General features: G+C 38.3%; 1 protein-coding gene across 2 annotated transcripts in view; it reads left to right on the top strand.

Annotated features, from left to right (window-relative positions):
* Positions 1–18: 18 nt before the first annotated feature.
* The window catches only part of lztfl1 (leucine zipper transcription factor-like 1), a 30,333-nt gene continuing 4,688 nt past the window's right edge, over positions 19–25,663 (top strand). The window contains exons 1-8 of one of the 2 annotated variants that reach the window (XM_016261604.1): positions 19–417; positions 1,345–1,469; positions 3,137–3,331; positions 21,247–21,304; positions 22,556–22,627; positions 22,710–22,775; positions 23,012–23,089; positions 23,656–23,814. In XM_016261604.1, the coding sequence (XP_016117090.1) occupies positions 415–417; positions 1,345–1,469; positions 3,137–3,331; positions 21,247–21,304; positions 22,556–22,627; positions 22,710–22,775; positions 23,012–23,089; positions 23,656–23,814 (756 nt within the window). In that variant the 5' untranslated portion in view covers positions 19–414. Of the gene's footprint in view, positions 418–1,344; positions 1,470–3,136; positions 3,332–21,246; positions 21,305–22,555; positions 22,628–22,709; positions 22,776–23,011; positions 23,090–23,637; positions 23,815–25,663 lie in introns of both variants that reach the window. The other variant, XM_016261603.1, reaches the window with a different exon arrangement.

Here is a 25,663-nt window from a genome sequence, read left to right as displayed (position 1 = left end):
AATTATTCTAATCTCACATACTATTTAGGATGGATAGTATGAACAGTGAGACGCAGGGTATGTCTATGATTAGAAGAAGAATAAGAGGTGGCGGTAATGCACTTATAAGTCTGCGATCCGCCGTAGAAGAAGAAGAAGAACGAACACGTCCCCTGCCGTCCTATGAGCGAATCTGTCTCTAGTGTCGTTAGTAACGGAGTGACGCTGTCCTGTTTCCAAGCGCAACCCAGAAGCACAACAAGGCTCTTCTCGCTAACGTTCATTGCAAATCTTCCAGTCCTTCACATCATTCCCATTATATTTTCATGACAGTGCCTTTTGATATTCGAACCTTATGTTAACGCTCTATATTTAATTCCGGTGACGTTTATTTTTCTTCTTGCCACGTTAAAACTCTTGCATCACCCTGCTGTAATGGTAAGTAGCTTAGCCAGCTAACATTAGCTGGAGGAAAATTAGAGATTAAATCATGCGTGTGGCTTTATTTTACCAGTTTATTCAACGCTTTTTATTTCTGAGCAATAAAATTCTCTAATCTCTAAAATAAGCAATTTAAAGAGGGGACTTTAAGGGAAGACTAGCTAGATCTATAAGATGACGTCTGGTTGTAACGTTATTAGGCCATCAATACCATTATGTATCTATTTATTCAGTTGTTTACTTGATATTCTATTATTATTATTATCATCATTGTTCTTTGTTGTATGCTACAATTTTTTGATGTTCTGTTTATTGTATTGGTTGATTCATTGGTTGATTCATTAAAAATTGCCACAAGCAATATCAAATCATTATAATTTCATCATCATAATTATAAAATGATCATTATTTTTGCAGATCAAACAGTAATCACTCCCCTATACTATCATTGTTGATATAAATAAACAGTTAAAGTGTTTTTCGTTTTAATTAAACATTGCATTAATAAGATACGCCATATAGACACTAATAACTAATAATACTGATAATAATAATAAAAACTAAAACTATAAACATATAACTATTTTCTGTACTTAAAATGACTGCATGAATTGGAAAATTTACTTAATTCCTATCACATGAACTTGCCATTTGAGTGTTTGATATAAGGTTATTTAACTGTATACATATAACTTTGTTTAACATCTTTAAACCAGACATGAAAGTCAACTTCAAAGTTGTAGTGTGAACTTGTGTTACTTAGTGTGAATTAAATTATTATAGTTGTCAGTACAAAAGATTGGTGTTAAAGTGTCACGTAGCCAGAAGGAGGTGCTGTTTCTCTGTAGTATATTTTTTGCTACAAAATTTGTCTTTAAAACCTAGATTGCCATTAAATGTAATATTATTTGCCTTTACCTACAGGCTGATTTTGGGTTTAATGAGCATCATCAGAATGAGGTGATAAACTACATGCGCTTTGCCCGCTCTAAACGGGCACTGAGACTAAAGACAATTGACTCCTGCTTCCAAGACCTGAAAGACAGTAGGTGAGGGACTGCAGCCTATGTCTAGGGGTGCTCCGATTGATCGGCTACCGATCACTATTGGCCGATAATCATTTTGGGATGATTGATCGCGATCTCTAAAAAGGCTGATCTCAAAAAAACGATCTCAAGCTGATGACGCGCCTGCCGTGAGAAGGTTTGGCACGACATGCAGCACAGCACCATCTCAGTCTCTGTCTGGCGCGAGTGAAATAATCATAATGCTGAAGGTGAGGTATAAGGTATAATGTGAGGTGAAGGTGACCTTCATATTTCTTAATTAAATAACTTAATTAAAAATAACAGTAATTTGAAAACCTTGTGTGAGACGTAATTTCACAAACAGCGTGAGTGAATCACCGCGCGCGCTCTCTCAAAATACGCAGATGTCTTCAAATCACCACATCGCGTCTATCTATAAGCGAGCAGCGCGCACGCTGCACAGTTGACACATGAATTGTCACTTGCACAATCGAGTCAGTGTCACATCGTCATCGCAAAGTTTATAAATTCCATTTCTTTTTAATTCTTGCCAGTGTTTAACCATTCAGCGCTCGCGCGCTCTCCTGGAGACCGTGCGCTCATGGACACTGGCAGCGCACACACATAATGCCAGGTTCACACATTACTCCGTTTGCAGTGCGTATTTTTTTCCGTGCTCATGTTAACGGATTAAAGCGTAGCGGTCCGGCAGTGCGTTCAGGAGCAGTGCGTCTGCAACAGTGCAGAGATCGTTTCGCACCGAGTCTATTGCTGCGCTGAATTAAAGTAAAGTAAAGTGCATTTTTTGCAGTAAATATGAACATGGATTGACACAAAAATTTAGTAATTACACCATAAATGCATATTATTAAAGTCTAATGTGTTTCAGTCAACACGTATGGCTTTTTGGCTAGGTTTAAAGGAAAAGAGCACTTTTAGATAAACAAGGCAATAATAGATGGCACTCGTGGAGGTAGGAAAACAAAGTTCTTTATGAACCGCAGGATTGCTTGTAATAAAGATTTAAATGCAAAAGGAAAGGCAGTCGAGCTGACTATTTCTGTCAATGGTAAGTTTGTGATAATGTAAGAAAAGTAGTTTAAATGTTTTGCCACTTACTTGAGCAACTTAATATATAAATCTAGAAGTAAATGCAAAAGTAAAAACCATTGAATAATGTGTTGCTTATATTTATTGTTTAAACATGTCTGTGAAAGATAGTATTACTGTACTGTGTAAAAAAAAGAATTGAAATGCTGAAAAAGCATTTTCAGTGACAATGTTTGGATTTGAAACCAAAATAATGGATAAATGTTGTGTTTGTGGTAAACAGCCATGTATCAGTAGCGGACTCCTGTGTGAAAGCACAGTCCGTGCTGCTTCCCCTCACAAGAGTCACCTAAGAGGGGAATTCCCCCCATTTTCAAAAATGAAATTTAGGCCCTGAATAAATGTCTAAAAAAATCCTGATTGGATTATCACTATAAATAGTTATAAATTATAAAAAGAAGGCTTTAAAAAGATCGGTATCGGTATCGGCAGATACTGCTTTCTGTGATTGGCCTCAAAAATCCTGATCGGAGCACCCCTACCTATGTCACTTATGTATTAGCAGTAACTCTTTTAGCTACTGTTTTCAAATGTTCCTTTCTAACTTTTTTCTTTCCCTCGCTACATCCATATTAAAGGCTCATGGAGGAGACATATACGGTGGATGAGGTATCTGACATGCTGGACGGGCTACAGGTGCTGGTGCGTGGAGAAGTGGAGATGGAACTCATAAACACAGCTCACACTAATGTGCTGCTCCTGCGACAACTCTTTTCCCAGGCAGAGAAATTCTACCTAAGATTGCAAACAGACATTTCTGAGCTGGAAAACAGGTGAGGACATGAAAGATGTTAAATGGTTAAGAGTTAAAGGGTTAGTTCACCCAAAAATTAAAATTAGCCTGTGTTTTACTTACCCATATATGAACGTGGTTTTGCGCAGCTTGTCTGTGAACAACGGCTCTGTGTAGTAAATGCTGCTTCATGTGAAAGTACGCACGTGATGGAGATTTACTGCTGATTACAGAAGCGGCTTTACTGACAAGATGCGCATTAAATATCGCATGCGATTTATCGTGCAGCCCTACTGTGCAGCGCTTCGAGTGTAAGGCCTGGTTTATACTCGCAGCATCAGCAGGAGCGCGAAGGTGCTCGCAGCAAAAATGACGTGCATATTGAGGAAACGATGGATGGTTTACAAGCTAAAGTAAAGTAAAAGGCCACTTCTTCTTAAACCAAAGGTGAACATGTTGGTATTCTTGTGGGGGGGAAAAAATGCAAACAGTAGTCGCAATTTTGCAAAAACGCCCATATATCGCAAAAAAGTTTTTACGCTCGCATGAGGTGGTTTTTCAGGCAATGTGAAAAAGGAATAAAACTGCAATGGAAATGTTTTTTTCCCTGCATTTACAGGTCACATGGTATGGCCTAGGGCTGGGCGATATAGCTCAAAAATGTATCAACAATATAATGTTTCATATCGTTCGGTATCGATAATTATTGACTTTTTTATAACCTTTTTTTAAAATAGAAAAATAGAAAAAAATTATTAAATTTAACCACTGTATTTTTAAATTAACCCAAATTATTGAGACAAACAACAAATATTTTTTGTTTTAACAGTCAAATACAAAATACAAATTAAACAAATATCTAATTTCTAATGTTTTATATGCAGATTAAATAGGTCTGAAGGAAACTTTTGGCTTGTTTCCCCGAGGCCACAGGAGGGTGCAATGAGCAAAATTAGCAGCGCATCAAATTGCCAACTCGAAGGGGGAAAAAGTGCATTACGTCTAAATTAACTCATATAAATCAAACATAATTTCGTAAATTGCATAAACAATTATGAACAAAACAGCATCATGTATTTATGCATTGCTTAATACAAAGAGCCGAATCGCCCATCACACAGATTGCATTTAAAAACATATGAGACAAAGTGAAAAGGAATAAACCTCCACAAATTCGTGACGTGTTTTCTAAAAGTTTAAACTGTTTTAACTTTACATGGCTTTCTATACATCTCGTGTGAGACGTGAGAGCAGCAGTCATATTTGTCCATCTAAACAAAATGCGCTGAATATGCATTCTGTGTGAATGGCTTGGTTTCGGTTTTTAACCTAATCAAGATCTTCTACGCATTGAGCTACTATATTTCTCTTAATGTTTTGAATGAATAACAGCGGCGAGTCTTGTGGGCTAGACAAACAAAACATTAAAATGCAACAACGTCACTTACATCATCATCACCGCACCTCGCGCTCCACTAATGACGCTCCCAGACGCACACCTAACATTTGATTGTACTATTTTTGCATTCAAATGCAAATGTTTATTTTAAATTCGACTAATATTCATTTTTTTTTATTCACAATCTCCTCATCACAGGCACGCACAGCACTCAATTCAACATGTGTTTGTGTGTGTGGTCTGCGTCACTCATAGCACGTGCCTATATCGTGCGCTATATTGAACATTTTTTCTATCGTTATCTGAAGAGGGTGTACCGTCGATAAATATTGATACCGTTTTATCGCCAAGGCCTAGTATGGCGTATGTAAAAAGTCATATGATCATTCTTCAATGTAGCCTACTTAAACCTCCAAGACACAGTTCATATGTGGCCGCTCTCCAGTATAAGGGGCTTTCCCTACCATTAATGCTTAGACAATTTACACTGCACACGTCTGCGGTGCAGTAGTGTGGCTCTGATATGGCCACTGAAGCTGTCAATGCTTGTGTTTATTCCAGCCACGCCACGCACGTTTCTGAAGTGGCTCTCTCGCGGCTGACACGCATACGCCTCCATTGAATAAATATAGCCTAAATCCGTTGCCATGATTTATCGCGAGAGGCTGAAAGGTTACGTTTCAGTGGCATAACATTGGTCAATGGAAACGCTGTCATTTCGCAATACTTTTTAATCGACATTTATGAAACATCTCCAAAGTTTTGCGCAAATCTGTAATGTAAACGTGCCTACTGTCACCGACAGCAAGTTTAGTTTAACTTTTCTTTTTGTTTTCATTTGCGTTATCTTTGCTGTTTACCTCACAATATGCTATGGAGGCTCTCTTTTATTTATTTTTTATTTGATTCCTCAGTGTTTGCTAAACGTTCTGTAGGGGGAGAGTGGGGCACAAAGTAACACTTTTTGACTTTCTCAGTTTGTGTAAATCCACATGGGGTTCAGAATATAATTTTTTCTCCACAGTAATCTTACACTGGTCTAGTACAAATATGTCGCTTTGTTTCATAATTACAGTGTATATGTTTTTCTTTACTTACCCTTAAAAAATTGAAGTGAAGTGTGACAACATGCCCCGTAGGTGGGGTACATTGTAACATCTGAGGGGCACATTGTAACTTGACCATATGACAGCTTAAAATATTATCTGATCGAATGGAAAAAATATACAAGAAAAACTAAAATATTTTGTTAATAAAATAAAATAATTATTTTTCTTCAAATAAAATAATGGCATTTTTTAAGAATTAAAAATAATCTGATTTTGGAGTTTGACAATGAACACATTGCAACCATGCTTGGGACGGCCCACATAAATGACCAAAAATGTTTTACATGTCTTGAAATAATAATTTCTAAACATTAAACATTGACTGTCAGTCTTTATTCACCCGTTTCTCATTGTTTCTCATTAAAATTCATTAAAGTAAATAGTGTAAATTACATCGCTAATGTCATAGAATAACACATTGTAACAGTGTTACAACGTGCCCCATCTGCGCAACTGGAATTTAAAACTGGTTTGTGTCTTCTGCTAGTTATTAAAGCATTTAAAAAACGATCTGAACTGATAAATAACAGATTGGAGATTAAAATAACAGCAGATTTGTCTCATTTTAAATGAATAATAAAAACTGAGATTAAAAATTTACTTAAGCCAGAATTTTGTGCCTTGCGCTCCCTAATTTATTAGTCTGTATATAGTACAGCATGTGGTGTATGCCATGCCTTATCTTATTCGTTTATGTTAATAAACATTTTGTAAGCTTGACATTGTATCTTACTGTTTTATTTTTGTTGTGCTTTTTAATTAAGAATAACAATGAATCCATCTTTTATTTTAGTCTTAAAAAGTGAAAGGTATAGATGTTTGCAAAACAGACAATTATCTTTTCTTGTAAAATATGACAAAAAGGTCGCAAATTCAAAAGCGAAAGCATCTGAAGCCCGCGGCTTATAACATAACAAAAGAGGAACTCCCGTTCACAAAATTCAAATCACAAATAATAGCCTACTACTAATGAAAAAGAACAGGTTGACCATTAACCTCTTTCGTTTCCATATAACTATAAACTATGATAAAAGTTCATTAGCATGCATTGATTAATCCCATGTTGTAGAAAAAAAAACTAAAAAACAGTTGCGACCAAATCATGTGCTTGTGTTAGTCGCAAAAGTGCGACCAGTGGGAAAGAATGAGTCTGGAGCCCTGATTATGCTGTTTTGTTTATAGTTGTTTAAGCAACTTAATTATAATTGGTTTATAAACATTATTTTAAGCATTATGCACTTTTTTCACAGAAACGTGCATTATAGGCCATAAGGTGAACTAGGAAAAAGTGGCTAGAAAGTGATTTTCGTTCCCACGCCTGGGCACTACTTTTTAAATGCATTTTTGCATAGACAACACCATATTGGACTTTATGTTAAAAGTTCTTTGCAAAATATCCTGCAGTTTTTTGTCACGATCCATAAATGTGTATAATTGTGAATTTAAAAAAACAAAATATGCTGCTGGTTTTGCTTATAACTTTATTTATATTCATTTTAGCAACACAAAATATCTCTTAAACTGACCATTATACATGCACCTTAACATCTGAGAAAGATATTGGTGCATTATATACTCAAGTGTGAATGTAGACCATAAAATATGGCAAATTTGTACAACTTCACAGACTGGCACCAAGCAAAATTAAACATACACATTGTAAATGTAGCAAAACTGTGATGTATTATACATCAACATTTTCAGTAGGCACTGTGTAATAACAGAAACAAAGAAGCAGCACACTTTGGCCCAAGTTGGCTGAAATGACTCAAAATGCGACCACACCCCCCTTAATTATGAGTAATGCAAAAAATGAACAATTCTACAACAGATTCATTGCAGCTGAAAATCAGCTTAAAATGATGCACAGCACATCTTTACTCATCAGTATCATCCCTATCACTATCATCAGAGCCATCATCCCATGTAGCTCTTTCCTGGGAAACATTTGCACAGTTTGGGCACCGATTGAAACCCGTCGATTTTTACAAAGTTCATCGGTCTGAAAAGCGAGGTGTGCTGTGATTGGCCAGCTATCCAGTGCGTTATGATTGGCTCGAATACCATTTCTCTGACGGAAAAATGTTACGCCCCTACCGTACTGTGATGATGCCCTGTCAGGCCGGAGCGATGATTCAGAAACATAAAAACCCATTATAAACGAGGCATTCGTTGCATCCAGTGGGGACATATTTATGGATTATAATAACTTATACTGTCTTTTTACGCGTTGCATCGCGCCGTGTAAACATAAAACCATGTCTGCATTTGTGATCAGAGAAATGACAAACAACAAGCCATACTCTACACTGATCCGGCGATCCACAGCACGAAGTTGATGTATTTCCTCAGCAACCAGCACGGATCAGCTCTAGGCACGACAAAGCAGATATCGTCCTCTTTTGGAAGGCCAAACAAAGTAGTTTCGCTTTCACAACAAATCACACAGTGCCTTCACATGGCGGCGGCGGCAACAACAATACTACAGCAAGAATAAAAGTTACACTTTCTTTCTTTGCGTGAACATTTGGGCGGCGTTATGCAAATCTTCCCTCATCATGACATAGATATGTGGGGGCGTGTTAGAACGAGCCGTTTTAAGTAGGCGTGGCTGACTCTTAACTTTTATAAAGAATATCTCTTTGGATTTGAGACTTTAGTGTTTGCAACTTTATGCACCAAGAGCTTGTAACACTCGAAATAGAAAGGAAAAATTGAAATCGCATCATATGACCCCTTTAACACATTATATAATGATTATCATTATTATAAATTCCATTTTTGTAAGAAAAAATTTAAATGCTGCATAAACATTCTTTCCAAAGCTGCGTATTTAAAAGAGACTTGTGGTATTTAAATTACCTGTAGTTTGAAGCATCAAGATCTTCATGTTTTTTCACAAGATTTAAAAAGATCCTTCTTAGCTGCATCATTGTCAGCACCTCTTGGTTTACAATTGTTCTATGGCGGATGATCCTCTCACAGAAGATCTTGTAGCTGGCATCGAAGGTTGGCTCATTTTTGAAAAGAAAACACAGAAAAGATATATTACTTTATGTGCCATAACTATTTCACAATGGCTTCTATTTAAAATATAAAATATAATAATTGGTAATAAAACATTACTAGTATATTCTACCTTCCACTACACATTTGATCATATTGAATTGCTGTGCCAAGATTTGTGCAGTCAAAACTCTGTTTACAGACAAATATACAGACTATGTAGATGGTCAATGCTTTACTTTTGAAATGTACCACAATTTTTAATTATCATTTGATAATGCAATATAATAACTCCCTGTTCTTCTGAGGTCCCAGTAACTGTTGCAGTAGACTTTGTCAAGAACCTGGTGTACTGTCTGTAACAGGACTTGTGGTATCGCACCTCCAGAGACACACAGTCTTTGTCTTGAATATGCACAAGAATGCTAGTGTCTTCTTTCATCTCAGCAGCTTTCAGCAACTGGCCTGTAAATAAATATATAAATATAATGAAACAAATTTGTAAATAAAAGCCATTATGTAAAAACTGTGTTAACAGTTAAGCAATATTGAGTGTTCTGGCTGTAGCTATATGCAAAATGCAAATCTGTAAACATTAAATAAATTACATAATTGTAATTTAAATTTAGCCATGGTGTCCAGCATATGGCATAAAACTTCAAAGTTCAAACGTGTGTTTGTTTACCCTCCTGCTGACAATGTTTCTGCCTGTGAAAGATGGTCCTTCTGGCATTTGCCTGCCACAGTAATGTACTTGTCCGTTTTCTTACAAATGATGCACAAGGCAGGAAGCACAGGACCCGCACAAGCTACTGGCAGGCCCGTCCTGGACCTAAGTTTTATTGTCGGACATTCAGTTATTGATGTAGTACTACTCGATGACACAGACTGGTCTTTGTGCGCATCTTGAACTTCAGGACGCTGTGTGACACGTTTCTCTGCCGCATCCAAGCGCTTTCCTTATTGGTCGTGCTTCCCACACGTGACGCGAAACCTAATCACTCATGATCAAAATATGATTACGCGAGTAAGGAACTATTGCCGACTTTAAGCACTTATAAAAAATAAACTACAGGATTATACATGGAGATCTTTTATTTTCTCGCTCAAAACCAATAGATCTTTTTATTGGAAGGAAAACATCGTGTGCGTGTAAAATCCTTTGTTTCTTCTTTCTTTATGGACGTGAGATGCATATAGCATTGTTTATAATCCTTTTTACGGAGTTTTGAAGGAGGTCTGGCCGTAATTTCCTCTTCTTCGCTACTTGATATTGACAACAAGGGCGCAGACATCTTGGACTCATGTTTACATGTCGTTCCAAAAAGCGGCCGCCTTATTGGTCGTGCTTCCCACACGTGACGCGAAACCTAATCACTCATGATCAAAATATGATTACGCGAGTAAGGAACTATTGCCGACTTTAAGCACTTATAAAAAATAAACTACAGGATTATACATGGAGATCTTTTATTTTCTCGCTCAAAACCAATAGATCTTTTTATTGGAAGGAGAAGAATTTAGTGCCCCATATATGGGAACGGGATTAAACGAAAAACGGTTTCACTTTACGGCCTATTAGTAATATTTTGCTCGATGCGCCCTCTTGTAGCCTTAAGAGAGAAGCCAAAAGCGTTTCTTCACCCTATCTGAAATTATGCATTTTAAATTCGAATATAATTAGAATTTTGATAATATTTAAGTAAAAAAAAATTCTTATTTAGTTTTTCAGCCATTTTGTCAGCCCTAGAAAGCAGCAGTTTAAAAACGCATCTGATTACAGCGATGTGGATGTAGAGCTCTGCAGTTCAGTACTCCAGTAAAGTCCAGTCACGTCACATTTATTTATATAGTACTTTATCAGTGTTTCTCCTGCCATTATATTGGGGGGGCCCCGCTGCAAAACGACTATTTAAATATTAATTCTGTGTGTTAGTGAATGGCGCAGACATGCGGTTTTGTTTACTACTCATACTGAAGCGCGCATGATGCTTCTGGTGATTTCAGCATCTGCCTTCTCACTAATGAGGACATAAATACATGAACATCTCCAGAACTGCTCTGAGAGTCACTTCATGAGCATTTGACCGTTTCATTTGAGTAAAACTATCCTCATATCACATACACACAGAAATGTAAAGGTATTCACGGCAACCCGTCAAAATAAAAGTTTGGTTTAACTTGAAGACATTGCAGCAATCATGTAATCATACAATATTTCTTCAATGTTTTAATTGTAATATTAAATCCCCTTTATTTAAAAAAATAAAAAAATAAAATGGGTTTAATTTTCATTATTTAAAAGATAAATTAATTAATCTTTCATGCCTTTAAAATGTAAATACACAGCACAGAATTTCTGAGAGGAAAAATCGTAAGGCTATTGTAATACATGAAAATAGTTTTTATGCTTTTAAATAATTAGACATGTTAAAACACAGAATTTGGTAACAATAAAACATAAGGTTGGAAAAAATAAAACATTTCATAGGACCCTAAACATGTAATTTGTGTTCAACTTTTAATAAATTGATGTTAAAATTAGGGATGCGCCGATCCGATATTCATATCGGGTATCGCCTCCGATAGTGCCATTTTTCTCGGATCGGGTATCGGTCAGAGAGGGCCGATCTAAATCCGAGATTTTTTTATTTTTTTTTCTCGATTGTGCGAATTATTCTGTGTTACTTCTGAAGCCATATGATAGCTTAATCCTTTAACGCGTACGATCACACCAGTGTGATCAGTCTTGGCTGGTCCCTGGAGCATACGATCACACCGGTGTGATTAGAACTTTCAGTGCGTCACGTCATCAACCGCTGAATTTAAAGGTCCCATATTGTACACCTTTCTGGAGTTCTATATTAGGTTTTGTTGTCCTTAAGAATATATATTTGCGGTATAAGTACCAAAAACCATCTCAATATATTTTTACAGCTCCTCTCTCAGGAGCTCTGCTGAGAACAGGTCGATTTTGGTCTGTCTAATTAATATTCATGAGTCTCTCTTCTGATTGGCCTGTTGTTTTCTGAGTGATGCACGGCCAGGCCAACCACAGGCAACTAGGGTCAGCCGACGTCACAGCGCTAGCTGGAGGCAGCAAAACAAAGGAGAAACTGGAGGCGGCCCATTCAAACCAGTGCAGATTCGGCTACATAAGGAGCTTAAAATATCATCTTATTGTGATGTTGGGTGCCAGAATCGATGTAATACAGCCACTGCTGCTGCCACTGCCAGACAAAAAACCAACGACAGCTGTGGTTAAACGTTGAAACGGGATGAAGAATCACACGACAAGAAATCTCAATCAATACCCCGGAGTGTGGATTTATTGGGGTTAGGGGTGCTAGTGAGAAAGGTCCAGGTAGGTGCTCCGGTGCCGTGAGTGCTCTCTTCCGTCTTCCCAGTGCAGAGGGTCCGTGCAGTGCTCCTGTGGGGCTGGTCGGTCACACGCTGCTGTCTGTGGGGAAAATGAGAGGGTGAGTTAGTGCTCATTCTCATGGAGGAATCTCCTAGATGGCAGGGCTCGCGTGGCTTATGTAGCCGCCACCTGATGAGGTGCAGCTGCGACCGATCAGCCTGTGATGATGATGGCCAGGTGCTCCTCGCTTGTTTTCAGGGCGGTGCTGATGAAGCCTCGGGACGCTCGTCACACTCCCCCCCCCCCAAGCGTTGTCCTGGTCCTGTTAACGATATGAGATAGTAGGGGAGAGATAGGGAGTGGGTGGGGAGTGACCCCTGATCCGCGTTGGCGTTCGCGGCTCCAGCCCGATGACGTACCTCGAAGTGGAAGTCCTGGAGCGCGAGAAACCATCGGGTCACCCAGGCATTGGTATCCTTGGCGCGGGCCATCCACTGAAGGGGTGCGTGGTCCGTGACCAGGGTGAACTTCCGGCCCAGGAGGTAGTACCGCAGCTCCAAGACTGCCCACTTGATGGCTAGGGCCTTCTTCTCCACCGTGGCGTAGTTCCTCTCAGCCAGGATCAGCTTCCTGCTGATGTAGATGACCAGATGCTCCTCACCCTCCTGGATCTGTGACAGGACGACTCCCAGTCCTGTGCCGGAGGCATCCGTCTGCAGCAGGTAGGGGCAGCTAAAGTCCGGGGCTCGGAGGACGGGCTCCGAGAGGAGGGCCCCCTTCACCCTCTGGAAGGCCTCCTCCGCTGCTGGTGTCCACTGTACCTTCTCTGGCTGCCCCTTCCTGGTTAAGTCTGTCAGGGAGGCGGCTAAAGAGGAGAAGTTGGGGATGAAGCAGCGATAATACCCCGCCAACCCTAGAAAGGCTCGTACCTGGGTCTTGGCAACGGAAGTCGTTGCAGAAACGGAGGGTGCCGTCCGGTTTCGGGACCATCACGATGGGGCTGGCCCATGGGCTGCCCCCAACTTCAGCATCTGTTGAATCTCCTCCTCAATAGCTTGCCGACGAGCCTCAGGGACGCGGTAGGGCCGTTGCCTGACGACGACCCCTGGCGGCGTCCGGATGTCGTGCTGCAGGACGTTGGTCCGACCGGGAAGAGAGGAGAACATATCAGAGAACTGACCAACCAGGAGCTGCAGCTCCCTCTTCTGGGCAGCCGAGAGGTGGGGGTTGGTCCAGGAGTGGTGCGCGCCGGAGGGCACCCCGCGACCAGTACGCAGGCCGGCGGCTCCCTCCCAGCTGGATAAGCCCATGCCAATGGAAGTCCCCGCACGGACCTGGCTGGCAGGCTACATTGTGCACCGCGACCTGCCGGTTGGAAGCGCCAGAGGTGGAAGTGAAAGTAAATGGAAAACCGTTCCGGGCCATCCTGGACTCGGGCAGTGCGGTCACTCTGGTCCAGTCGCATATTCTCGCCACCCGAACAGAGTGTAAAGCCTTCCTCCCCATAACCTGTGTCCACAGGGACACATGACAAGTTCCTGCTCGCAGGGTGACCATTTCGGCCGCTCCCAGCACCTGGTCGGTGGAAGTCGGGGTCATGAAGTATCTTCCCATCCCCGTGCTGATCGGGAGAGACTGGCCAGGGTTTGACCGCCTGCTGGCCCGTGCTTCTGGCCTCGGATAGCGGGAGAGAAGGTGAGTCCCCCTCCCAAAATCCTAACGTCTTCTATGATGTGTTCCAACAAGTGACGGGAGGGGGCTCATTTGGGAAGGAACAACGGGAGGACGACAGGCTGAAGCATGGATGGACCCAGGTCCGGGTCATCGAAGGCAAGGAGGTTCAGTCTGGTCCCCACCCTCTCCCGCATTTCGTCGTGCAAAATGGCCTGCTCTACTCTGTCGCGCAGCGAAGGGGGGAGGAAAAATTGTTGTTGGTGGTGCCACACACCAAAATGGAGACCGTACTGGAGCTGGCTCACTCCCATCCCTTGGCAGGGCATCTCGGAGCCGGGAACACCATCCAGCGGTGAAGAAGATCGCTTGTCGGTGATTCTTCACTGATTTTCCCGCATTCTCCACCAGTGTAACGGGGTGAAGAATCACACGAAAAGAAATCTCAATCAATACCCCGGAGGGTGGATTTATTGGGGTGAGGGGTGCTAGTGAGAAAGGTCCAGGTAGGTGCTCCGGTGCCGTGAGTGCTCTCTTCCATCTTCCCAGTGCAGAGGGTCCGTGCAGTGCTCCTGTGGGGCTGGTCGGTCACACGCTGCTGTCTGTGGGGAAAATGAGAGGGCGAGTTAGTGCTCAGTCTCATGGAGGAATCTCCTAAATGGCAGGGCTGGCGTGGCTTATGTAGCCGCCGCCTGATGAGGTGCAGCTGTGACCGATCAGCCTGTGATGATGATGGCCAGGTGCTCCTCGCTTGTTTCCAGGGCGATGCTGATGAAGCCTAGGGACGCTCGTCACAACGTGATAAAACAAGCAGACTGGACAGAAAGGATCGTCAAAAATGCTCCGTTTGCAGCGCACACTTCTTATCAGAAAAGGTTCAATAAAGTATTGTCTTTTGTTGTTATGGGCACGTCTACAGTTTTCTTGCCATATTTCTATGTTTCTTGCATCTCACGACTATGTCGTGTATGAAATAATGTCTGTGTGTAAAACAACAAACTGACGATTTATATATAATAATTTGTAATTGTATATACATTGTTGTGATTAATTGTGGCTGGAACAATAATGTAGCAGGGCGTTTTCATACGCGTTTGGCCAATCAATGTCTACTTACGTCACGATTAGTACCAGTTGTGCTGGTTAGACCCTGCTCCGGGGTAGGAGCTAATTTGGTTCTCGAAAAAGGCAGTCCGGTACTAAAACCGCTCCCAGTTCCGGCGGTGCGAACACGCCGAAAAGGAAAAACGAAAATAAAAATGATCCATGTGTCATACAGATCTATTGTGGCTACGTTGTGTCACATGACAAGCATGATGCATCGCCATGGAAGCAATAAGGCGATACATTCTAAAATAACGGTCGCCTAAAAAAACCTCACGCTGGGGGCTCAGCTAGAATATTTTAAACTCACGTGCAAAAGTGTTAATGTGAGCTCCATATGCATATTTAAGTCCTTACATTAAAGTTCACACAAACTCTTTTCTCCGCTGCGGCTGTCAGTCATTCGTTCAGCCTTTAAACCCTGGTCGCGTTCGGTTACAGCAGTCAGCTCGGTAAAGCTCTCTCCAAGATCATTCTGTGTTCCCATTATACTTAATTTGTAAATACATGTCTATGATTTTGCAAAAAGGACTTTATCTTCTTGCCGGAATTTAATGTTGTTTTGTTATTTGCTACTGGGTGTCTGTGAGAACAAAACATGGGCGTAGAAAAGACTATAAATAGTTTTTAACGTGCACAGTAACTGAAATTTAAAACTGTTAAAAGAAAGGCTCAATAACTGTTGCACATAATACACTACGCATCAATTTCTCTTCACTTTGTGCTTTGACGTTTTTAACACGAAGCGCGTACAATGTGCGCATCCGGTGTGCAGGCTGTGACGCCAGGTTGCTTCAGGCTTCAAGCGCATCATTCTGCACACTAAATGTTTGGATTTCTAAAATTATTGTGCACTGATTTTTCTAGAATAACTTTTGCTGCCAAATTATCCACTAACCTAGTTTATGATACATTTTTGTCATAGATTATAAATATACATAGGCATATATGTTTTCAGGTTTATTGTTTATTTTATTTTTCTTTATAATGAAGTAGTCTGTATCTAGTAGATTGTGAAAGAATGATTATCATTTCCACACAGAGATATATAAATTCAAAATTTATTTAAATGAGGGAAAAAAACTTCACTGGTATCGGATCGGTATCGGCCAATACTGAACCCTAGGTATCGGAATCGGTATCGGAGGTGAAAAAGGCGGATTGGAGCATCCCTAGTTAAAATAAGTTTCATGATAATAGATTATAATTAATTAGGCATGCTTTTTGATAAATACAATTTAATTTAACCATTAAAAAGGAGTCCAGAATTTTTTTTTTAAAACGTAAACCTAGGGGAAGAACTGACTTTATGCAATAGATAGCCTTAAATCAAGCAGCTCTACCGTATTAAACATGAAAAACCAGAGACAGTGTCGTGTTCAGTTAGAATTACAACTTGATTTTCTGTTATAAAGCAGCTCTCCAGTGTGGAGCTAGCTAATGATAAAATATTTTTATTAGTGGGGGGGAAAAACCCATTTCATTAAAGTAATAGTTTGGTTTGCAGAGATCAAAGCTTAATCTAGCTCAGGACTGTTTTGATTATCATAACCCTATACGGTATTTTAAGAGAGATTATGTTGTGAATAAAATAGTTTACTAAAAAATAAAACGTCTTATCACTTAACCTTTAGTTTGTTTCTTATCCATATGACTTACAAAAAGAGATATTAGGCAGAATGTGTCATTCAGCTACTTTTTCATATAACTAATTAAATGGTGAATAAGAGAGTTTTTCTGCCATCTCATTTTGTGTGCCAAATATATTTATTTGTATAAATTAATTGTATAACTGTAATTACATAATATGACTTTCAAAAGCTGAAGTGATTACCTTAATTTATTTGTTAAAACATGTATAACTCAATATTTTAACTAACTGTAAAAGCTGAATAATCAACGATGATTAGTCAATTAATCGTTCTAATAATCGTTAGATTAATCGATTATCAAAATAATCATTTGTTGCAGCCCTACCTAGGATGCTTCGAGGGTGAGTAAAACACAGGCTAATATAAATTTTTGGGTGAACTAACCCTTTAAAGGTTTAAAGTATGTTTACATCAAGAACAATGAAAACTCAAATGCTTTAAATTCGGCATTAAATAAAAAAATCACCATATCTGTTTTCTAAGTGCATCTAAATGTTGTTTGTGCATATGCTATTTAGTTTAATAAAAAAAAATTTATGACCTTATAAAGCTTAATCAAAATGTCAGTACTGGACCTTACAGTGAAAGTGACAGACTTCTATCTGGTGACGTATGTGAGACTTCTCCAGTTATTTAGTTTGCTTAAACCCCACCCCCGCAAGCTTGCAGTCTTAATTTTTCTTTTCCGATAATCCATTACAATTGGATATCCATCACAATACGGAAGAGAAGATTTAGTGATATTTCTGTTTCATAGCAACTTTAATGCAGTAAACAAACCATCTAGTAATACAAATAAAAATGAGCATAACATGCTAAATAACTAAATAATGCTTACTTATTTTTAAAAACCTCTATATAGTCTATATCTATAATTTTTTCTTTATTTATTTTTTCTTTCTTTTCTTGCCATGAATATTGTGGTAGCAAACAAACAAACAAACAAACTTTTGCTTCTTACAGTACATCATAAAAATGGTCTATATTTTGTGTATATTTATTTATTTAGTAGGTAGTCTTTTTAGTTTAAGTGTAATAATGTAAAATATACCGCATTAAACGGCTACTTGCAAATTAAAAAAATGCATTTTATTTGAGTTTATTTGACATGAGAAATGCTCCATGCTGTGGAGTGATATAAGACACTTGCATAGCTAAGTCAAAAATAATTAATTATTTCGATTTATAATTTTTTGCGAATTGCGTAACTATTTTCAAGGGGTGGGTTCAGCTTTCAGACATAGAAAGTTTTTTAAATGAATCTGCCGGTAGTAGATTGTGTAGATTGATATCAGAAGTATTTGGGCAAAACTCTACTTAAAAATGCATACTAAGTGGAATATCTACAAAATGTGAAAAGCTCAGAAATAGAATTTTGACTGGATTTTATGAGCATCAATGGTGGAATGATGGTAGAACTTACTAGGTCTATTGGGTTGTAAAAGTTTCTAGGTGCCACTGTACACTGTCTTTTGGCTAGCAAGAGTTTGTTGAACCTCAAGGTGTAGCTTATTTTTTTGTGGCATGGACCAGTTCATTGAAGAGATTCAGCTTGGAAACTGCATACTGATGAACAAGAACTGGACTGTTACAGGTGGAGGAGAGAAACAGAAGGACAGAAGATGAGAGAAGATGTCATTAGCCCTGTTCGGTCGGGACTAGTTTTACAGGGAAGAAATTAGTCGTTAGATAAATTTGTGTTTCACAGACGTACTTGGTGATTTTAATCCTGTCGGAATCTGCCACGTCTGTGTTTTTCTCACACAACCAAATGTAATAATTCCAGAGCAAATTACCTACTGTTTTTCAGCAAACTCAGTGATCCTCAGAAAACGAATCCCGTCCGAATGCGAATGTCTGTGATTGCCGGTTATATTTTTTTTCCTTGTGTGTTTTGGCCAACGTAGATGCTCTTACATGTTTGATATATTTGCCTCCCGGCAAAGAAAATAAATAAATAAATAAATAACAATAATAAAATCAAGAGCCAGATCACGTAAAATGTTAAGACTGGCTATTGTAATATCAGCGTCAAGTAAGATTACTCGCATTAATTTCTGCACTCAATTACATAATGTTTTAATTACGTATGTGCCTTTATGAAAATTAAACATGGGTTTACTACAAATAAATACAATTATAAAATAGTTAAACTAAAGTAACCACACATTAACATGGTTTTGCTATACTAGCCATTTAGCTTCACCATGGTATTTGTAGTAAAACTGATTATACTAATGATAATCAATCCGAATGACTATAAGCAATGCACGCATACAGAGTGCGTGATCTCTGAAACACCCAGATGTACAAAACAGACCCTCCCACCCTAATAAACACGTAGATGTTAGTCCTGTCCGAATTGGTACATGAAAATCGCAGACGTCAGGTGATAAGAATTGAAACTCAAACGTAGTTTAGAAAACTAGTCCCGTCCGAATAGGAGTATTGAGACACTTCAGTACCCTACTTCTTCACAAAGACATCGAGTGCTAGTCTGATAACAAAGGATGCATACTGTTGGGGTACTGATTAATAAATCATTCCAACAGTTGCTGCCATGCAGTCACTGAATGCAAAAACCTGTACATCATAAACTGACCTATAACAAAGTTTCTAAGTGTAGTAATTGTCTATATTCATAACGTATTGTGCTAATCACTGGACTGAATTAGAATACTTTTGGAAGGGCTTAAAATTGGAGGCAGAATGCTTTATTTCTCTCAAGATCAAATCTGTGAAACAGGATCTGTCATTAAATGTGACCCATGCACCCACTCCACTGTCAAAGCCACATCCTTTCCACCACTCTGGTCGGGCCTCATGCTGTAAGGTCAACTGAAAGTCATACTTTCACTCAAAGCAAGTAGATTTCTTTGTTGATGATGAAGACATTTGAGAATACCACGTAACATCAGCCTAGGACATCTAATCTATATAATGTATAAAAATGTATGAAGTTTTCATCATTGCAATCATCATTACGAGCCTATATAAGAAGCACTCATTGCACCATCTCAGTGACAATTCTTCCGGCATCCCTACACCTCCCCATCTCCTCTATTTCTGTTATTGTCCTTCTAGGTTGTACCACAATGGGTGGTTGAACTCGGAGCTCAAGCCGAGCCTCGGGCTTGAGCACGTTTTTTTTTGTGCATGTGAATTAGGTTTTATGTGAATTTGGAGGTGCATGTGTGTGCATGTGTCTTATCTTTTGTGTGAATTATTATTGAGACCAGTCTAATTCCACTAGTGCGCCTAGGGTCAAGTCAAAAATGTTGAGAACCACTGCTTAAAGGGACACTTCACATAAACATGAAGTCTGTCATCATTACCTTCATCTTGATTGAAACCATGTTTTTTCTCCTCCACTTTTATCCTCACACAAAGTCATAAAATATATAACATGCAGGTGCATCTGCCTTTGTCATTGATGTGTCTTTTCTGTAGCTTTGAGATATGTATAAACTTTTTTCTGCATTTAGAATAGTCTTACAATTTTCCCCCATTATTTTTTATTTCCCTACTGTCCACTAAAAGGTCAGTAGTTTAATTCTGAGCTAAAACAGTCATATTATTGTTTTTAAGACTATCTTTCTCCCTCTATGCCTTAGAATTAAACAGGCTGTTTGTATAAAATGATTGAGGACCTGGTTAAAAAATAAAAAATTTCTCATGTTGAGGTCATTTTGAAGGACATGTAGAGCTGCAGGTGTTACAATGTTCAAAAGTATTCATAACTTCATAAATCTTTTAACTGTGGAAGACTTAAATGGACTAGTAAATAGTTATATTGACTACTTCAGTGATTTCAGTTCAGTTCAGTTCAATTCAAGTTTATCTGTATAGCGCTTTTCATGATACAAATCGCTGCAAAGCAAATTTACAGAAAATTAAGTTTCTACAATATTTGGTAGTAGCTTATCAGTGGTGACTGTCAGTTAATGTACATATGGCAGAAATGTATGGAAAAATCAACTGAAGACGTAATCAAACAGACGATGAACACTATTAACAGCAATTATTATATGATGCAATCAAACTTATAGCAAAATTTGGTAGTCCTGTATGTTGTTTCAGAGTTGGCATCATCTGAGGTCCTCTGAGGGGTTGGCATCATCTCTTCTCGGGTGTTCTGGATCCTGACTGAAGCTTGTGTAAATCCTAGTTACCACGGGATGTCAATCCTGTGGCAAAAACAGGATTTGTTTTTTAGTTTTTTTTTTCTGAAGCTTGAAAGTCCCTGTCCCCATTCACTTGGATTGAATGTATGGAAAAGGGCAGCTTGGATATTTTGCTAAATGTCTAAATGCTATACATATTGAGACGTATACATGTAACGTATACACATATTCATGTAAATATACAGATCATACACACTTCTCCTTCCTTATACAGTATATATATATACACGTGTGTGTGTGTGTGTGTGTGTGTATATGTATACACACACTCACACACGTATATAATATAAGAAAGGAGAAGTGTGTATCCTTATGGTTTGACTCCTTTAAAGTTAATTATAACTATTTATTATTCGGTTATCTGTAATTAGATGATCTATAATCATCTGTTGTGCCAAATTCATAACAAATCATTACATTTCTCTCATTCCCTGTTTTTTTTTCTTTTTTTTTTCCCTTTTCCTGTTAGAGAATTACTGGAGCAAGTAGCTGAGTTTGAGAAGACTGATTTCAAAGCCAACAGCAAGGTGAGCTCATTGCAGATCTTGACATGACACATCAGTCTCTGATAGGGGTAGTCAGTTATTTTTGTAGCATATTATATATGACATCTGCAGCCTGCACAGAATTCACACATTTTGCAGGTTAATGTGTGAATGCATCTTTTGTCCTTCTAGACTGTCATGGTCAGTGTTGAGGAAAGTTAATTTTAAAAGTAATGCATTACAATATTGTGTTACTCCCGAAAAAGTAACTTAATTGTGTTACTTAGTTACTTTTTATGGAAAGTAATGTGTTACGTTACTTTTTAGTTACTTTTTAAATCTGGGAAGGGCTTGCTTGTTTGGTTTTTTAATATAAAAATATTATTCTTTTACAAATGTAAAAGCTCTTTTCACAACAAAAGTGAAGTGAATACGCCCCAAGCTGAAGGAAATGTAAATTCATGTCTGTAAAGCTCAAACAAATTGCATGAAGAATATTACACAGGAGAAGAAAGTTCAACACTATTCAGCAATAACAAAAATGAAACACAAATGTGTAATTTTTGCTTAGTATGGTTGAATTGGATTATTGAAGGTCAGTAGCAAAGACATTGGTTAATAAAATGGGATTAAATATATAAATGGTTGCAGGTTTCTATAATATTCTGAGTTTGCATTTGACTGTTTTTATTCATTTTGAGGAATACTAAATCTGTCATTCTGTAATTACATGTTTATATTTAGTCTAGAGCTACAGTAATCATCATGTTCACACAGCACGCACAACACCTCTGCACTTACTCCTGATTTCTCTCAACATGGCAACATGAGAGCAGTCAGTCAAGACATGGGAAAGAAAGTAACTGGCATTGCTTATTTGAAAAAGTATAGTTTAATAAAAGTAATTTGATTACGTAACTTGCATTACACGTAATGTGTACCCCTGGTCATGTGATGTGATGTGCTTAATTATAGCTTTTCATGCTAATCTTATAATGATAGAAAATACAAATTTCGAAACATAACTTCCCTTAAAATTCCCTTAATGTCTTGTCATGGTCACAAGTTCATTAGTTTCAACTTAAAGATTATGTATTTAAAGACCCCATGAAATGCATTAAGTTGAGTTTATTTAGCAATTTTTTAAAAGTACCTCAGATGAGCAATATTAATGGCTTCAAAGCTAATAAATCACAACACTCCAATTTATATTTTATATGTTTTTCATAAAAATGACAGTACAATGACTGCTCATAGTGAACTACATTAATCATCTATTTTATTTGCTTTTAGGTAAATCAGGAGTCTAGTAAGCCAAAATTAGCACCACTGAATGAAGGAGGTGTGTCTGAACTACTCCAGAAGGTTTTTTTTTTTTTATTTGAACAAATAAAATATGTACACAGGTTCTGTATATAAAGAAGTTATTTTTGACTTTCTTTTTTAGGAGATTTCCAGACTACAAGAGGACAATGACAAACTGAAAGCTAGACTCAGGACTTTGGAATCTCAGGTGAAGAAATGGTGATAATAATATTTTTTAACAAAAAATAGTAAAAACTCAGAATGTCTTTACTTAATTGGTAAACTTGATATATACTGTGGTCCCTGAAATTTTTTTTTTAAATTAAAAACAAGCAGATATTTTTTTGAAAATTGATTAATTGTGGCTTAAGTGTCTAAATAGATTTAGGGGCCCTTTTATTAAACATTATTTTGTGTGTTGCCTTTATAACTGTTGTATTGTAGGCCATGAGTGCTCTGGATGACAAGTCCAAAGCAGAGAGAGCCTTGAAAGACCTTCAGAAGAGCCAAGGAGATCAACAGGTATAAAGGCCCAGGTATACTTATTTTTCCGTGTTCCACTCTGTCTCGTGCACAGCTGTAGCGGTGTCTACGCAGATTTTAAAGTATACTCAACCGCGGATGAACAAGTTCGACAAACGCGCAGTACCACCTAGTGGACTCGTTTGGTCTCAATATTCACCTCGCTGTTGCATATGCTGTTGAATGCAAATCGTCTGCACAGACATCAAAATCGGGCTGCATGTGGACGATGTGTATGGATGTCCGCAGACACTTCTGGTAATGAAAATTGTGTTATGTGGAACACGGACTGCTGGAGTATACTTTGGGCTTTAAATACTGTATATCACTGACTGAGCCAAACTGGCAATTTTAGCCTGTTTTGTTTTTTTCTCACCTTTTTTTATAACTTTCTGTTTGGCTTCATGGAAACTCTGTGGTATGTGCGGTTTTAATTTTATTGCAAAATGTACAGTATAATATATGCCTGTAATTTATTTTTTTATTTTTTGTAAATTGTACACACAGCAGTATAATGACAAAATATTTAAAGGCATTTTCTTTGATAGTCTGCAATACATGCTCAGGAGATCACAAATCTGGAAGGCACAGTTGCAGCAATGCAGGCTGACTTTGAAAAGACCCTGAATGCCAACGTTGCTTCTCAGAAAGACCTGCAGGACTGCCTGGTATCTGCTAAACATGACCTGCTCCGTGTCCAGGAGCAACTTTCTCTTGCTGAGAAGGTACATTTATTCAGCACTGTAGCACTTATCAGACACTAATCTGAATTTCTGATTGTTCACACTGAAATCACATTGCAAAAAACTGATATTTTCAGTTTGCATATTCAGGATGTATATTCAGTTTATTTCCACATATGAAAGTCAACTTTAACCTAGTTAAAAACACTGTTGATGTCTCGTTTACAGACCTATTGGATTCATTATTTCAAATAATTTATTTACTTGATTAATCAAAAATTAATAACAGTAATTATTATTGTCAAGTCAAGTCACCTTTATTTATATAGCATTTTTAACAATACAGATTGTGTCAAAGCAGCTACAGTATTAATTAGGAAAATAGTGTGTCAATAATGCAAAAGGACAATACTAAACACTCAATTTTCAGTTAAAGGCAGTTCATCATTGAATTCAGTGATGTCATCATCCAGCTCAGTTCAGTTTAAATAGTATCTGTGTAATCAAGTCGACGATATCGCTGGAAATTAAGTGTCCCCAACTAAGCAAGCCAGAGGCAAGGAACCAAAACTCCATCGGTGACAGAATGGAGAAAAAACCTTGGAAGAAACCAGGCTCAGTCAGGGGGCCAGTTCTCCTCTGGCCAGACAAAACCAGCAGTTCAATTCCAGGCTGCAGCAAAGTCAGATTGTGAGGTTATTGCAGAGTTTGGGCGCTAAATAGGAAAAGGATCTGCCACCCGCAGCTGATTTTGATATTCTAGGTATTATCAAATTGCCAGAGTTTTGAGAACGCAGCGGACGTGGAGGACTATAATGCAATAAGAGCTTGTTCAAATACTGAGGTGCTAAACCATTCAGGGCTTTATAAGTAATAAGCAAGATTTTAAAATCTATACAATGTTTAATAGGGAGCCAGTGCAGTGTTGACAGAACCGGGCTAATATGGTCATACTTCCTGGTTCTAGTAAGAACTCTAGCTGCTGCATTTTGGACCAGCTGCAGTTTGTTTATTAAGCGTGCAGAACAACCACCCAATAAAGCATTACAATAATCTAACCTTGAGGTCATGAACGCATTAATTAACATTTCTGCATTTGACATTGAGAGCATAGGTCGTAATTTAGATATATTTTTGAGATGGAAAAATGCAGTTTTACAAATGCTAGAAACATGTCTTTCAAAGGAAAGATTACTATCAAATAGCACACCTAGGTTCCTAACTGATGACGAAGAATCGACAGAGTAGCCATCAAGTGTTAGACAGTGTTCTAGGTTTTTACATGCAGAAGTTTTAGGTCCAATAATTAACACCTCTGTTTTTTCAGAATTTAGCAGTAAGAAATTACTTGCCATCCAGTTTTTTATATATCGACTAGGCATTCCGTTAGTTTTTCAAATTGGTATGTTTCGCCGGGACGCAAAGAAATATAGAGCGGAGTATCATCAGCATAACAGTGAAAGCTAACACCGTGTTTCCTGATGATATCTCCCAAGGGTAACATGTAAAGCGTGAAAAGTAATGGCCCTAGTACTGAGCCTTGAGGTACTCCATACTGCACCTGTGATCGATATGATACCCCTTTATTCACTGCTACGAATTGATGCCGGTCAGATAAGTACGATTTGAACCATGCTAATGCACTTCCACTAATGCCAACAAAGTTTTCTAGTCTATTCAAAAGAATGTTGTGGTCAATAGTGTCGAATGCTGCGCTAAGATTCAGTAGCACTAATAGAGAGATACAACCACGATCAGATGATAAGATCATGTAATTTGTAAGTCTCAGTACTGTGATACGGTCTAAATCCAGACTGGAAATCCTCACAGATACCATTTTTCTCTAAAAAAGGAATATAATTGTGAGGATACTACCTTTTCTAGTATCTTG

This window comes from Sinocyclocheilus grahami, unplaced genomic scaffold (genome assembly GCF_001515645.1).
Source record: "Sinocyclocheilus grahami isolate Dianchi unplaced genomic scaffold, SAMN03320097.WGS_v1.1 scaffold2500.1, whole genome shotgun sequence".
NCBI lineage: Eukaryota > Metazoa > Chordata > Actinopteri > Cypriniformes > Cyprinidae > Sinocyclocheilus > Sinocyclocheilus grahami.
Note: the sequence above shows the minus strand (reverse complement) of the source record. Positions and strands in the feature narration are given on the sequence as shown.